We start from the raw sequence: 17,286 nt of genomic DNA on the forward strand, positions 1-17,286 counted from the left end.
GGGTCTGAAGAGCAAAGATGCTCATTGTGATCAGGACAGCATAGGATTCTGATGTTAAAATATTTACTTATGGAAAGTAGTGCACATGAATGCATAATCATTTGATTTGTGTCCTGGAAATAGATAGGATTTATGATTGGGGACATGTTAGCATTATGCGTGGGTGCCTAGTTTGCCCACAAATAATTTCCCCTCACCTTTGTCATCTGTCTGCTTTAATTAGATACTTGGCTGGGCAAACATATTATAATTTAGGTGAAGTATCACTTTCTTGTATATTTTAATGTAAGGATTAAGTGAGACCAAAGCCAAGATAAGACTTTTCATTAAAATGTGTCATATCAAATTTCACCTTGAAAAATTAGAATCTAGAATGTATACTCAGTAGAGGTAATGAAATTTATTTGCCAATGATAAGAAGGAACGCTGTCTTCCTTCTGGACAATACAACGTTTTCAACAGCCACCAGGCTGTGATAATTCTCTGGTGACTTGAGCAAAATCCAGTGTTACCTTGTGAGATAAATTATCTAATATTCTTCCCTCTTATAAATAAACCTCATGACTGAAGCATACATTTGGAGAGTAAGGACATTTGAGGTAAGGGCATTCTGTAGTCATTTCTTCTTGTACCTGCCTCACTGAAGTCTTTAATCTGAGATATTAACGAAGTGGACGTTGCATTTTAAGGTGCTAAGTATATTACTGGAGTACAGGCAAACAATAAAACTGGAGGGAAAATGCCCTCTGAATTAATTTTGAAGAGTATTATCCTATAGTGAATGACTGTTCTGTGTTCAGCCCTGGGCTGGAGCAGATAAAAAAAACTCTGAGAGTCTCAAGAAAAGCCTTGTCTTTGTTTTCCTTTAATTGAGGCCGGAGCCCAAGCAGGAGGCGAAGTAACTTAGGCTGTAGCTTTTATTCGACAATCGAGATGAAGATAACCCAGAGCAGGTGTCAGAGCTAGCAAGTACTGAGCACCGCCACTCTTTCCTCTAGTTTATGTCCTCTCCCCTTTCAGATGCTCAGTGTCTTCCTGCTTTTCCATCTCCCTTTCTCCAGTCGAGTTAGGAAGAAACATGATATACCCAAGATAGGAAAAAGGGCAATTTTGTGTGATGGTTTCAGACACAGACTTTGGAATTCTATTAAGATGAATTTGAATCTTAGCTCTACAAACGTGGAAACATGGCTTCTTCCCTCTAAGCCTCAGCTCCCTCATCTCTATTACGGGAACAATGATAGAATTACTTCAAGGCGGTAGTCTAAGAATATGAGCACCTCTAAAGCATCGCGTACAATACCTCCTGTAAGCAGCAGGGAGTAGGGGAAGAATCTTTTGTCAGTCCTTACAAGTTATAATTGTTCTTTTGTCTAAGCTGAATGGAGTGGTATCTGTTTTTCATCATGTTGGCAATATTGAGCCAACTTCTTTCTAGACCTTCTCCTTCTATCTTTCTTTATAGATTGCTGAGTATAAAGGATCTAGAACCTAATTCCATGGAGTTCACTCCCTTCTCACGAACCAATTCAGATATAACTCTGCCCTGTTCCTTGCAGTTAGGGTTTCCAGGGTTTCCAATCCCAACTGTCACAGGTTTCCCAACATGTGCCAGCACCCAAGACCTCTGTGGGGACCACTAAGAGTGGGAGTCACAGCAGGTCCTGTACATGGATCATACATCAACAAGTGTTTATTGATCATCTACTGTGTGATAGCACCATGTGAAAACCTCGCTGTCTCTCAGGGTTAACAGGAAAGGATTTATAGGATGGCATGTTCAGACAGAACATAGAGATGAACCTTACTTCCCAGACGTAGGGAAAGAGGAGTTGTAAGTAAATAAATCTCATGTCTTGGGGACTAAGATCCAGACAGACTTTATACATATAACCTGTATAATGTGTAGTGGCAATCTGTATTGGTCATGACTGATTGTAGATACAGCAGAAATAAGAATTAACTAAAAAATGAGGAAACATTTCTAAATTTAAAAGGAAAAGTTGGATTAATAACACAGCACTCCTCATTGACATTCACACAGGATACTTCACAGGCTTTTGAAAAATCCTACATTCTTAAATACCTCTATCTTTTATAAAACTCATATATATGAGTTGAGAATAACAAAGACACATTGAAAAGTGGATATCGAGCGGTTGCTAAGCTCATTAACTAGCTAAATGATTATCCCATCACAGAAACCTCCCAGGTCTTGATTCAAATTTGTGTCTCAACAAAATTACAAATTACAACCTTACAACCTATCATAACCTTTTAAGATTCACTCATGAATGGTTAAAACCAGCAATGTTAAATCTGTGAATGCCAAGGGTCTACTGTAATAAGAGACATTCATGTGAATAGCTTACCCTTATGGGTAATTATCACAGAGAACAGTAACAATTATGTATCTCATTAAACAAGTGCCTAATTAATGTTGTAAATTTTGCTTGATTACAACACAGTCTTTGGAGTTGTTGCTCATGTAGCACGTCAGCACTCTCGGAGTTATTAAAAATGAAGGGAAAGGGAAAATCGACTTTTGGTTCACACTTCAAGTAATATTTTACAATTTTCTTTCAGAAAGGTATTAAATAGATAGGAATGTAATATACTTTATGCCTTAAGAAATCCATATTTGGTGAATTATGTATGGTAGCCATTTCTTCATGTGTTACTCCTTTAGTATAGTGAAATCATCTCTATGGAATTGGACTCAGTCACTAGAACAAAGTAAGCAATTGGATATTATAGCCGTGAAACTCCGGTATTGGTCGCCATCTGTGATGAAGTATTTATTGAGCACTTACTAGGTACTAGTATCATGCCAGATTCCAGATTGTGTCAATGACTTCTCATTCTACTTTACCTCCCTACACATTTCTCCAAAATAGAGTAATTATGATAAAATGGAAGGTACAGTGTTTGTTTTTTTAATATTCAACTTCACTAAGATATAACTTATATAATACTGTGCTCCAGTTTAAGTATACAGTTTGAAATGCTTTGCCAAATGTATACATTCATGTAAACACTACCGCAATCAAGAACATTTCTGTGACCCAAATAATTTGTCATACACACCCTCCACCTCCATCCTCCTAACGCCTCCTGCCTCAGGCAGCCATTACTGTGATTTCTTTTTTTTTTTTTTTTAACGTTTATTTATTCTTGAGGCAGAGACAGAGCGCGAACAGGGGAGCGGCAGAGAGAGAGGGAGACACAGAATCTGAAACAGGCTCCAGGCTCTGAGCTGTCAGCACAGAGCCTGACGCGGGGTCGAACCCACGAAGGGTGAGATCTGACCTCAGCGGAAGTGGGACGCTTAACAGACTGAGCCACCCAGGCGCCCCAGCCATTACTGTGATTTCTATCACAGTACGTTAGTTATGCTTTAAAAAAATAAAAATAAAAAAGAACTTCACATAAAGAGAATAACAGTGTGCTCCTTCTGTGCCCAATTTCTTTTGCTCAGCATAATATTCTTGAGATCCATGTTGTTGCATGTATAAATTTCCTTTCATGGCTGTGTAGTATCCCATTTTATAAATATACCTTGACTCGTTTATTCGCTCAACTTTCGAGGGCTATTTTCATTTCAGGTTTTGGGATTTATGAATAAAAATCTTCAGTTTCTTTTTTTAAACAATATTTTTGGTTCAGCACCAGGATTATGCTGATCTTATAAAAGGAGTTACAAAGCAGGGTTTTTTTTTTTTTTTTTTGGGTTTGGGTTTTTTTTTTTTTTTTTTTTTTGGTTTTTGGTTTTTCCCCCTCATTTGTAGAAGGAATTTAAGATGCCTTTAATTGTTTGCTAGAATTTACCAGTGATTCCATCTGGGCCTGGAGTTTCTCTATGATAAGGATTTTAATTGTGTCTTTCAAAACATTTATCCATTTCATCTAGGTTTTTGAAATTGTCATCAAATTATTCGTGACACATCTTTTTTATTCTTTTAACTTATATGAGATCATTTGTACTGTTATCTTTTTCATCTTGATATTGGTTTGTGTTTTCTCTTTTTTTCTTACTAGGGGTTTTCCAATTTTTTAAATCTTTTTAAAGAACCAGCTTTTTGGGTTTCATTAATTTTGTTCAATGTTTGCCCATTTTTTATTGATTTTTTACTGTTTGTTATTTCTTTCTTTCAACTTCCATTGGATTTAATTGCTCTTTTTTTATCCAGCTGCTTGAAGAAGTTTAGATCATTAATTTAAGACCTCTCTTCTTTTCTAATACAAGGATTTAAAGCTATAAACTTTTCTTTAACCAATTCTTTTTTCAAAATCCCAGAAGTTTGGTATGTTATAATTTTATTTTCATTCAATTGAAAATACTTTCTAGCTTCCCTTATTATTTCTTCTTTGGCCATTGAGTTATTTAGAAGCATGTTGTTTAGTTTCTGAATATTTTTGAGTTTTCCAACTATGTCTTTGTTACTGATTGCTCACTAAGTTCTGTTATTTAATATATATATATATACATACATATATATATTACATATATATATATACATAACATATATATATATTGTGTGTGTGTGTGTGTGTGTGTGTGTGTGTGTGTGTGTAGGATTTCAAAACCTGTAAATATTTGAGACTTTTATTGCACAGCTATGGTCTATCTTACTGAATGTTCCGCGTGCACTAAAACAAATGTATATTCTACTGTAGTTGAGTGAGTATTTTAAAATGTCAATTAAGTCACACTGGTCATGTCATTCAAGTATTCTTTATATGTAATGATTTTCAGTTTACATTTTTATCAGTTATTGAGAGTGGAGTGGTATTTCCAACTATATTTGTGGATGTGTCTGTTTCCCCTTTCAGTTCTGTTATTCATGTGTTTTTATCGGGTATACACACATTTAAGATTGTTATACTATGTTGTCCTGATAAGTTGATCCTGTTATCATTATGAAAGATTCTTCTTTGTCTTTGGTATTTTTGTATTGCAGTCACTTTGATATTATTATAGCCACTGAAGTTTAAACTTTTCTTTAATGAATCATGTTTTCATGGTATGTGTTTTTCTGTTCTCTTACTTTAACCTGACTATGTCTTTATATTTAAAACGCATTTCAGGGGGACCTGGGTGGCTCAGTCAGTTAAGAGTCCAACTTCGGCTCAGGTGATGATCTCACAGTTTGTGAGTTCGAGCCCCGCATCAGGTTCTGTGCTGACACTCAGAGCCTGGAGGCTGCTTCGGATTCTGTGCCTCATTTGCTCTCTGCCCCTCCCCAACTTGTGCTCTGTCTCTGTCTCTCGAAAATAAATAAAAACAAAATTAAAATTCATTTCACAAAGCTAACATCTAGTTGAGTTGCTGCTTTACCTAGTCTGAAAATCCCTGACTTGGATAGCAATATTTATTCTTATTAAATATATTTATTGCCATAGTTGGGCTTAAGTTTACCACCTTATTATTTGCTTTTTATTTGTCCCATCAGTTCTTTGTTCCTTTTCCTTTCTTTTCCTATCTTCTTTTAAGTTAACTGAGAGTTTTTAGCATTTTTATCTCTTCTATTGAATTATTAGCTGTACCTCTTTGTTTTACTTTTTTTTAGTGATCTCTCTGGGTTTTGGCATATGCCTTTTTTAAAATTTTTTATTTAAAAAATTTTTAATGTTTTTATTTTTGAGAGAGAGAGAGAGAGAGAGAGAGAGAGAGAGAGCGCATGAGTGGGGTAGGGGCAGAGAGAGAGAGGGAGACACAGTATCTGAAGCAGGCTCCAGGCTCTGAGCTGTCAGCACAGACCCCAACACAGGGCTCGAACCCGTGAATCATGAGATCATGACCTAAGCAATAGTTGGATGCTTAACTGACTGAGCCACCCAGACACCCCAGCATATGCATTTTTAATCTGTCACTATCTACCTTAATATAAATGCTACCTCATGTATCCTGTAACAACTTGAACACAACCTGTACTTTAATTTCCGCCTTCCCTTCCTTCGTATTCTTGCATATTTTATTTCTCCATTTGTTACGAACCTGACAATATATTCTTACTATTTTTGGTTTACACTATAATGTATCTTTTTTAAAAATTTAAGAATTGATGAAGTTTTTTTTTTGGAATCGGTTTTATTCAACTCAAAGTACTTTCCCATAACATTATTTATGGTACAGGTCTGCTGATAACAACTTTTCTTAGCTTTTGCTTGTCCGAAAATTTCTTTATTTAATCTTTGTTTTAAAATATTTTTGTGGGATATGGAATTGTAGTTTGACTTTGTTTTTTTGATTTGGTTTGGTTTTTTACTCAGTGCTTTAGTATTTTAGCTTCATGTCTCCTGACCTTCACTTTTTTCTGGTGAATAGCCAGTGATAATTCTTACCTTTTATTTCTTACTTTTTCCTCCGACAATATCTTAGATTTTCTTTGTCATTGTTTTCAGCAATTTGAGTTTGAAATGTATTAGAGTAGTTTTCTTTATGTTTACCTTTATTGGAATTCATTGAGCTTCTTAGAACCATAGATGTATTTTTCATCTAATTTAGAACATTTTAACAGCTCTTCAAATACCGTTTTCCTGTCTTTCCTTCCTTCTGTGATTCCAGTTACACAAATGATAGATTTCTTGATATTATTCCACAGATCCACCAAAGCTATGTTCTTTTTCAGCTGTTTCCCCCATCTCCTTGTATGGATAATTTCTATCTTCAAATGCATTAATCTTTTCTTTTGCAATGTCTATTAAGGCCATGCAGTGACTTTTTTCAATTTAGATACTGTATTTTTTCAGTTCTAGAAGTTCTTTTCAGTTCTTTTCATAGTTTTTGATTCTCATATTATGTTCATATTTCTAAATATCCTTATACATATTTATTTTTTAGGTTTATTTATTTTGAGAGAGAGAGAGAGAGAGAGAAAGCATGAAGAGGGGAGGGGCAGACAGAGTGGGAGAGAGAATCCCAAGCAGGCTCTGCACTGTCAGGGTGGAGCTTGACCCAGGGACCCATGGCCAATGCAGGGCCTAAACTCATGAACCATGAGATCATGACCTGAGCTCAAGTCAGATGCTTAACCGTTTGGGTCACCCAGGCATCCCTCCTTACACATATCTATAATAAGTGTTTAAAAGTTATTGTCTATTAAATCCATATGTGTCATATTGGGTTTTGTTTCTACTGACTTATTTTTTCTCCTTTTTTTTTTTTTTTCATGTTCAGTATGTTTTAATTGGATGCTGGACATTGTGAATGTTATATTATCAATTATTTGAATTTTGCTATCATTCCTTAATAAGAATTGGGTTATTTTCTGGCAGTCAGTTAATTGACTTTAAGATCAACTTGATCTTCTGGAAGCTTGTTTTTAAGTTTTGTTAGGGTGGTTCTGGAACACTCTGTGTCCTAGAGCTATTTTAGCCTTTCTTTTAAAGCATGACCTTGGGTTCTCTACTGAATGTCTCACATGTCCAATGAGGATTCTCCTTCTCTTCAATACCCTGTCCCACAGATTACAGTACCTCAGCTTGCCTGAGTGCTGAAGTCTGTTCCCTCAGCTCAGCAGTGCTTTTCTTGGGTTTTTCTCTTCCCAAATGAGCAGAAAAATCAGATAGTCTCCAGGACTGTTAGAGGATCACCGTGTGTGTGTGTGTGTGTGTTTCTATTATCTGAGTTCCCAGTCCTGTGCAGCACAGTTATCTTGTCTGCAAACTGAAAACTGTTGTTTTCAAACAGTTGCAAACAGGTCTGCAAACTGAAAACTGCAAAGTCTGAAAACTGTTGTTTCATACATTTTGCCCAGTTTTCTAGTGACTTGTGGCAGAAGGGCTAGTCTGGTATTAGTTCTCCATCATGACTGGAAGCAGAAGTAAAAATGTATCATTTGCCATTATAAGGAAGAAGCATTGGAGCCAGAAAGTCTACATGACTTTAGTAAGTGAGGAAAGTGCCTGTGGATTGTAGCTTAATAGAAGTTGTTACAAGGTAGTACATGCCAGTAGAGAAATCAAAATATGTGTTAGAGATTCAGAGTAGCCCAAGGCTTTCTAGGAAAAACTGGAAGAGTAATAGAATGATATATGCTATGATTCCATTAGTTAAAATATTATGAGTTAATTCATACCTGTATATTAAGCACCAAACATAAGTAAGGTATTGTGCCAGACAGTTTTCAATATACTAGTGATTAACCTTTTTTTTTTAAAGTCAGATATTCAACATTTCAGGTAGTTCAGGGAGTGGCAGAAATAGAACACATGTACCCACCCACCATTAGATTAAAGTAAATCCTTTATGTCTCTTGTCAGAAATTGGACAGCTGTACCATGCAGAGGCTCTCTACAACCCTGATCCCTGATCCCTACGATGTGTGGGGCTTCTGTTCATAGAATTTGGTTAAATATCATATTACACAATTCATGGGCTCACAGGAGGGATAGTGGTTTGGTAGTGAATGTTCACAGCACTGGATAGAAAAAAAGGAACTTACACATATGCTTGTCATCCCTTCTGTAAAAGTGAAGATTATTTATAGTGTCCAGGCACCATTTCTTCCTGTTCAGGTCTAGAAACTCTCTTGTTTTTATTTTCAAATGTACCACTTCTGGCTAATTTTATGTCTCCTACTATTTAAAAAAAATGTTAACCATGCTATTATAACTCCTAAAGCAAGCCATGGCCCTTTGAAATCTCTTTATATTGAAACAAAACAGATTTTCTTCCTCTGTAATTCCCTAATACTATTAATTAACACTGGTTATAGTGTTACTATTGATGCTGCATCGTTCATTGTGCCCTCCATGAACACTGGCTTCCAAGGACTTAAAGTTTGTTACTGTGTTTCACCGACAACGATCAGATACAAGTATACCCTGAGTGTTCAGGAAAATGTGAACGATTATTTATTTTCTGGTCATACTAAATTCGCCAGTTGGAATTTTATAGCATAAACATGGAACAGCTCATATTCCAACCAAACCTTTCTTGAACTCTTGAGGCTCTGATCTCTGTATTTCTAGATTGTGGACTCCTTCAGTATCGACTGCATCCTTGATTTTTACACCCTGCACCAGCAGGAAGAAAGACACTCGCCCCTTCTATAGGGAAGCTTCTAACTGCCGTGTCTCTTTCCAATTAGATACAGCACTGATGTAGAATAATTTCTCAATGACCAGTACCGTTTTTTGATGTTTATTTTATTTTTGAGAGAGAGACAGAGCACGAGTAGGGGAGGGGCAGAGAAGGAGGGAGACACAGAATCTGAAGCAGCCTCCATCCAGTCTCTGAGGTGTCAGCACAGAGCCCAACATGGGGCTCGAACCCACGAAGTGCGAGATCATGATCTGAGCTGAAGTGTCTAACCGACTGAGCCACCCAGGCACCCTCAATTACCAGTATTGATACAAGGGGAATAGCAACTGGGATCATCTAAAACAACAAACAAACAAGACGCTAGTTTTAATTTTAGGAGGTTTTTTTCCCCCCCAAAATCTATTTTTCTTGGACCAGGACCAGGTACATAATTTATGAGGCACAGTGCAAAGTGAAAATGCAGAACCTCTTGTTGAAAACTATACAATGTCAAGATGGTGATAACCAAGGGGGTCAGAGGCTTGCCCTTACTGAGACGGATCCTCCAGCCACCTGCCAGAAGTACCGTGATGCAAGCAGGGGGCATGCACTCCTGACCCCAGCCTTCCCTGGACCAGCACTCAGGCCCCTGCCAGATCAGAGAATGGCAGAGTCACTGGACAGGGACAGGGAGAGGAAAGCAAGGGGGATCTGGAACATTACCGTAAGGAAGTGGCAGCCGAGAACCAAATCAAACACAAGCATCAGGAGAGGACAACCTTGAGTTGAGGCCACAGGTCACTGAGTCATGCTCCATTGTTTCATTAGACTGCTTATAAAACACGGATTCACAATAAAATATTAAGAAATCTTAAGAGGGCAACCACAGAGCATTAAGCCCCCAAATGGGTCCTGAACGCAAGGCCCTGTGTGACTGGTCACACATCCATGAAACCGGATATTTACCAGGATGTGCGGTCAATTATCACATGGTCACGCATGTGGGAAGCACCCTAGAATCGAGCAGAATATGACAGGAGAAACATACTTGGTGGACATGATTTATAATTCGGATAACCTTAACATGGGATATCAAGAATTGATAGTTTAGAGTTTAGTAAATTCATCAGTTAACTGTTAACTTCCTGCTGTTGCCGAACCACAGGCCGGGGTGTGGAGGTGGAAGAGGATGGCCAGGAAGGCTCATTCTTTACTGGGGTTGAAAGGTACAGATATCAGATAGAGCAGTGATGTGTGCTATGAAACACACGAACAATAGGAACATTGGAGCAAAGAAATGAACTTTGATGGACCCTAGGGAAAAAAAGGTGACTTCAGTCAGGCCAAGATGGATGGGTAGTATTTCAGCTGTCAGAGGCAAAGGGACAGACCTTCTATGCCGAAAGGACAGCATGAGGAAAGGCAGTGAAGGGAGAGCATTTTGATAGATACACCCACATGCTGGGACTTTCAGGCATTCTTCTGTTATATTTATGAAACATCTATTTTCCAGACACTGGGTTAGAAGTAGAGGATATAGGAATATAGGCTTAGGATTCAGACAGAGCCACGTGTGAATCACAATCCTCCACTTCCAGCTGTGTGACCAGAGACACCTTACTGAACCACTCTGAGCCTCCGTTTCAGTCTTCTGTAAAATAAAAGCATCAGTTTTATAGAAGTTTTAGAGAAATTATAAATGAGATAATGTTTGTAAAATACTCCAACTAGCACCCTCAATGTAGTGAAGGAGACAAGCAAATATAAACAAATAATGGCAATAATATACGCTTTGGGCAAGGCTTCCTGGAAGAGGTAATATATGACCTGGAGGCCAAGGGTAAGGATGCATTTATAGGCCAAGGGGAAGCAGAGAGAGATTCTTCCTAGGGTGGGTTTTGAAAATGAGGAATCCCCTTTATGATCTGGGCAGGGTTGGGGGCAGAGAGTAGCTGGCAGGACCAGAAGGGACCAGAAGGGTGGCCGTATATATACCTCTATAGAGAAGGACAAAAAATAACCTTTCCTTACCACCCCAGACCACTTTTAAAGCCGATTCCAAGTATCAGGTTCTTCTGTGCTGAGGCCTCCCTCGGGTAAGATATGAGTAACTTTGCATGAGACCTCTTGCAGCAGATCTTCTGTATGTTTTCTTCCTTCCAGAAGAAGTCTAGAGTCAGGAGAGAGACAGCTCTCAGGAAATGTCGTTGCTCATCCCCTCCGAAGGAACATTTGCTTACCTGGCACACATGTGACAAGACATGATTGGCTCTTTTAAAAATAGGCTTCTTCCTGGTCTGGGTTGATGTGTTTCACCATGTGCTTGGAGCTTTAAAGCGTGTGTCTTGTTCTGTCTTCTTCCTCCAGACCGAACACTTGCCTCTGCAGACTCAGTTCCGAGAAAGAGAGGTGGGCGGCCTCCAGCACTCTGTAAGTAACGGGGTCCTGCCGTGGGGGTCTGCCCAGGTGGAACTGGTGGCTCCCATGCCGACTGAAATATCATTTGATTTCCACGAAAGTTTATTGTATTCACCTCTCTGCCATCTGAGCATCTATAGTATGATCTTGTCAAGTCCTTGAGCTTGCTTGGCCATTTAGAAGTAGTCAGAGTTTAAGAAACCAGTAACTGGGCGGAGGGGTCAGTACCAGAGACATCACAGAGCATCACGGGGGTTCATTTTATGGTGTCAGCTGTGACAACATTTCTGACTCTCACTTATGTTGGACATGTGGTCAAATACCAGTTCATTTCACTATGTCTTTTCCCTAATTCCCCAACTCTGAATCTTGAGGCTTCATTTGGTTTTGTTTTGCCTGTTTGATTTAATTCTCTGCATATTTCATGCATGCTTTCCAAGCTTGAGCCTTGCTAAGGGACTCCCAAGAGTTTACAACCTTGTTCTTCCCTAGTTTAACTGATACCAGTTCCAAATCTCGAAACCTGAAACTATCATCCCCGTTAGTCATAATTTTCTGTTTAGCAGATGTTGTGATGCTTATCCGGGTATTGTAAGCAACAAATGACTGGAAAATGATAAGAAGTTGAACTTTACCTTGCCATTCAGTAGCCTGTGGGATAATGAATCAGAGACACAGACTCGAATTAATCGAGTTCTTGCCTGTTTTGACCAAAGTGCTAGAAAGATGCAAACATCTGCTCTGCTAACATAAGCAATATTTGAATTTTTAGAATGGGCTAAGTCGCAGGAGAGTGGACTATGAAGATGAGAATCCTGTGGGGGAAGATGGGATCCAGCAGATGTGCCCCCTTTACAATCAGATATGCCAGAAAGACCGGAGTCCGGGCAAGCATCGTCAAAGCAACGACCCTGAGAGAGTGTACATCAACCCGCGAGAACATTATGTGTGATTTCACTCTTTTTTTCCCAGTGGACGTCCTAACAAAATGTTCAATCTTCGACTGGGGAGAGAAACTGAGGACAGTGGTTCTTATCTCATTCTCCCTCGTGTAAAACAATCCCAGTTTATGTGTATCAGAAGTCGTGATGAATGGCTTCGAGCCAATAGCAACTTGGTTTCCTTCATTAAGAGTTTCTTAGCCACCAGCTGTGTTTGTGAACTTGACTCTAGCTTTGTGTGTTTCTGTGATGATAGTGTTTAACTACTAACATTTGGCCTACAGTGGCACGTTCATTGAAACATAGAATATCTGCCTGTGATGGCAACAGTGATTCTCCAGAAAGGAAGGCCCCAGCTGGGAGTGTTAACCTTGCAGGGTTTCAGGAAGGCCAGCCTATTTATCTGTAACTCAAGCGAGCAGGAAAAAAAAAAAAAGGGGGGGGGGTGGGGGAGTTCAAAATCCATTTCACTAATTATTTCACTGGGATTTGGCTTTCCCTGATGTGCTTAATGCAATTACAATACCTGTGTACAAACAGGAGGCCTGAGGAAAGAGGCAGAATTGGCTCTTTATCCCAAAAAACAACAACAGAAAGCAGTTTAAACCTTCAAGCCTGTTGGTTGCTTTTAAAGTCTTGTGATAATTGGAATATATGTTCCTTCTTGATCACTAAGGTCCTGAGGGATACTTATTTCGCGCCGTTCTCTGACCAGTCTCGATTAGCTGTGTGCTAAGACTCTTCTCTTGCCCTGTTGTTGTTCCCACAGTTCTGTTCTTTCCTAGCCAGATTAGCCTATTTCCCACCTATTAAATTCTAAAAGCCTCGTCTAAATGGTGGACAGCCTTGAGCCCTGTCCCTCTTTGCTGTAGTATTGTATATGACAAGCTCAGCTTTCACTTCTGAAATTCCTTTCAAGCTAATCCTCTCCACACAGGCTTCAGCTACCCTCTGCTTCTTCAGACTACTTCTCATCCATGTTTTATCTACCTCAGAAAAGCCTGCTGCAAAATCACCGTGAAATAACTCCTGCTCTTAAGAGCCAGGTAGAAAATTTGAAAATTAAAAAAAAAAAAAAAAAGGGCAATATGGCCTATGTGCTAAACCCCCATGTTATCCTTTGTCCTCCCCCAGCCCCAAGTTTACCCAGTCAACAAGGGTGAAGAGATGCTAAAAAGCAAATAATATAGTGACAGACTTACCGGTACAACACTTTGGTGCCTGCAAATGTCTGTCTTGAGTTTTCTCACTTCCCTTTGCCAATGTATCCTCCCTGAGATTGAAGGTAGTAATTATAATGGAGGGAGCAGAGGAGGGGGGCCCAGGTACATGCGTAAATGTCAATCACTCTTTTCACATCTTAAGGAAAGCATTGTTTTACTGTGTGTTCTGGAAGATGAGAGGTATGTCACAGATATTAAAAACACTACCGACTTGTCACATATTAGGAAAGAATGACATAAGGACTAATAAAATAGTACACATTTCCAACCTAAGTTTCAGGAGGACGGGAGAATATTAACACAGATTTCTAATGAGATACCAAAGACACCTTGTGATTCACGTTGTGCTGGCTCTCGTTCTTGTTTGTATGTTGGTTTCCTTTTTTTAGTTGCTGTGCTTTTTCGGACAACTTATCCAGGTCATTCTACCATCGTCACACATTCTGCCCCTGTTGTCTTGGTGAGCGACAATTCTGGCAGTAAAGACACTTAAATTCTAACTCAATGCTGTGGCAATTTAAAAGGCCATAGTTCCATGGAATTAAAGGGTAAATTCCAAGGACCGCATTGCTCTATCACTGTCCTACCTCAGTTAGAATTTACTGCCCTCTGTAGCAAGCTGACACAAAACATATTTGACTTCATTTCCATGGAATCCCATCAGTGAATTAGTGTGGCTGAAGGTTCATGAATCCTTGCAACTGTTTTCCAACAGAAAGATGACTCTGGTCAGAGTTCTCCTGGAGAGTGAAGTGTTTTTATAAATACTAGATGTTACAGAGGAGGAGATTCAGTGGGATGTACTTCCTTTAAAAAGCTTTAAAAATGTCTTCCACGTTAGGGATGGTTTCTAAGGTCCTGCTGAGAAGCAGCTTGTTGAATTAGCATCACAGAAGTTTATATTGAAACTTGAAGGCAGTAAAGTAAGGTGTCTGTTTGCACTGGATATGGAAGAGCTGGGTTTTCGGAGCCATTTGGCCTGTCTTCAGAGCCGTCCCTACCAAGAAGAACCCCCTATATAATTTTTAACATTCTTGGTGCAGTTCCAGAAAAGAAATTTCAGGGTATAGACACCCCTCTTACAGCCAGCTTGTTCAGTATCCTCTTTGCTTCTCTGTCAGCTGTAGTAGTTTTTAACAAACTGGTAGATTCTATAGCTGTTGGCCTTTTCCATGGGTCAGATAAGCTGTATAATTGCTTGTCCTGGTGTCTCCTGTCTGTCCTCTCTGAATATGGAGTGCAGCAGAAAGGAGCTTTAAAAGGGTTGGATCAGCCAGTCCCTCAACCAAAAAACGCCATCCAAAATTAGTCTGTCGATCTCTCAATTTGGAGCTTAGACTACTTGTTGATCCCCATTTAAATTTGGAAGTTAGACTCTTAAAGGTCAGTGAGTGTTAAAATCCACAGCTGATAGGAGATACTCTTCCCATAACTGGTTTACTAAAACACAACGAAACAGAAATAAATCCCCAGAGCGCTTATCCACTTAGGGCCGCAGCTTAACATTTCAAGGGGGGGCGTGTGCTGCATCCCAGACACGCAGCCTTTGCCGCCTGTTTTGTAGGCAGCTCAGCTCCGGGAGTGTGCACTGTGGCCACAGGAGTGGATCCCCAGGTTCTTTGCACACCACTCCAGAGTAAAGCATCTGTACCATCTAGGATCGGTCTGACGTAATGGGATGTGAGTTTAGATTGATTCTCTTCTATGAGGGTTCTCCTGGCCTTCTTCTGTTTTCTAAGTTTGAAGAAGTCTATGCTCTTTGGACTTGTAACAAAACTCTTAACCTGTGATAGACCGCCCTGTAACACACACATAGTGGATACTAACGACATGCCCTAGAAACTAAATGAACTGGTTACCTCATTAATTTTTTATGGCGTTATTTACTCATAAGGATAGTACAGTTTCTTTGTCTTCTGAGGATGATTTCCTAAATTCTCTTTCATAGTCATCGAAAATTGACTTTTATTTTTCGTTGTACAGTCTTGCCCTGCACTGGGCTGGTGTCCTCGTACTATTCTTTATATATAATAGAGCCCCCTTCAAGCCTCTTATTCCCTGGGGTGTAGAGGACAGACTATTACACCAGGAACCAAAAGAACAGATTCTCCCAACTTCACCCTTTCTAGCCATGGAAACTTAGACAAGCCACTTAATCTCTCTAGGGCATCAGTTGCTCTATCCATAAAGGTTACACCTTCCCTGTCAGCCTCTCAGGAATGTGAGATAGGAAACCATAAGCTCCCTTCAAACTGAAAGCGCCTTCTATTATTCTTCTATGTTGAACCTAAACTTCTAGTGCCCTCACCAGCACTGGGGAGAACCAGGTGGTAACAGGCAAATTTCAGTTTGACCCAATTTGAGTATAGCCAAGTGCAAGTGGGACTTGTACTTTCTTTTACTATAATAACTATTTTGTCTTATGGAAAGCTTGATATCTGGGCTTTAACCTTTTAGGCCTTGTCTAAAATTGCAAGCACGTGTTGCTGTATAACCGGTGGCTGCTCGTGGTTTACAGATCACTACACATAACAGTGACATTATTGAGTTTGTAGCACGGTCAGGGCTCCCGGACAAGAATCTTACATGAATCCCCTCACGGATGAGGACCAAACTCTTGTTTTGTCCCCCTTCCAGGGGATGGAAAGGCTCACACTCCTATGAGGCACACCCACAGGTCATGCTAACCACCAGCCGGCTGTTACTTCTTTAAAAATCTGCTTTGGGGGAGTGATGCTAGGGAATACATTTTCTTGATTGTTTAATAGACGTGTAAGGAAATACACTGGGGAAAATATATATACGAAATGTTTATTAAGATGAAAGGAAGTGACTATGCTCATTTTTACTTAGTTTCTGAACTTCTCAAGATGCTCAGAAAGGCTCATCTCCATTAGATTAACCATAGCTGCAAAAACAATCAACCAAGCAGTTAAGGCCACTCCATCCCAGCTGGTTCGGTTTTAGTGGGCACCAACTTTAACACCTCTTCCTTAACTTTGTTCTCTGATACACTGATTGCTCTATTTAGTGCGTCCCGCCTTTATTGAACTCCCAGGAAGTAGTGGCACTCTTACAGTGGATAGAGGGAAAACTAGCTACCTTTGGTAAAAAAAAAAAAAGGAAGAAGAAGAAGACGACGATGATGACGAAGAAGAAGAAGAAGAAGAAGAAGAAGAAGAAGAAGAAGAAGAAGAAGAAAGAAGGAGAAGAAGAAGAGGAGGAAGGGTATGAAGTAGAAATGCCAAGTAGGCTGGCAGTGACTCAGCTCTGTGCTTAACTGACAAGGTTCTTCATCCTTGTACTGTTTGTAGATCTTGGAGGAGGACCAGGGACTTCGAGTTCTTCTCATAAACTAGAAGCTGCTATTTACAAGCCTATTCAACTATAGACTGTGCCTGGGTTAATTTTACTGTACCTATAAGGGTATCTGTGTCTCCTCCATTAAAGAAAATTGTTGGCCACTGGACTTGGCTGGTTTGGCCACTTGCAATTGTTAGGTTGTTTTAGTAGCCTTCGGTAGGTAGAGGTGGGTGAGGCCTGTAGCTCTTCTCCCCCATCCTCCCCCCAACCTCACCAGATGATACTTTACACTGGAATCAGCTTTTAGACCAATTTCTGCCTCACTCATGTTTATAAGCGAGCAGGTATCCTGTACCAGTCAGCCTGTTAAGCT

At 39.6% G+C, this 17,286-nt stretch overlaps 1 protein-coding gene across 1 annotated transcript in view; it reads left to right on the top strand.

The window, feature by feature from the left end:
* The window catches only part of NECTIN3 (nectin cell adhesion molecule 3), a 125,313-nt gene extending 112,719 nt beyond the window's left edge, over positions 1-12,594 (top strand). Inside the window, exons 8-9 of the mRNA XM_049628153.1 lie at positions 11,396-11,458; positions 12,219-12,594. Coding sequence (XP_049484110.1) covers positions 11,396-11,458; positions 12,219-12,398 — 243 coding nt within the window. The 3' untranslated portion in view covers positions 12,399-12,594. The remainder of the gene's footprint in view (positions 1-11,395; positions 11,459-12,218) is intronic.
* The last annotated feature ends 4,692 nt before the right edge of the window (positions 12,595-17,286 follow it).

This window comes from Panthera uncia, chromosome C2, assembly GCF_023721935.1.
Source record: "Panthera uncia isolate 11264 chromosome C2, Puncia_PCG_1.0, whole genome shotgun sequence".
Lineage (NCBI taxonomy): Eukaryota > Metazoa > Chordata > Mammalia > Carnivora > Felidae > Panthera > Panthera uncia.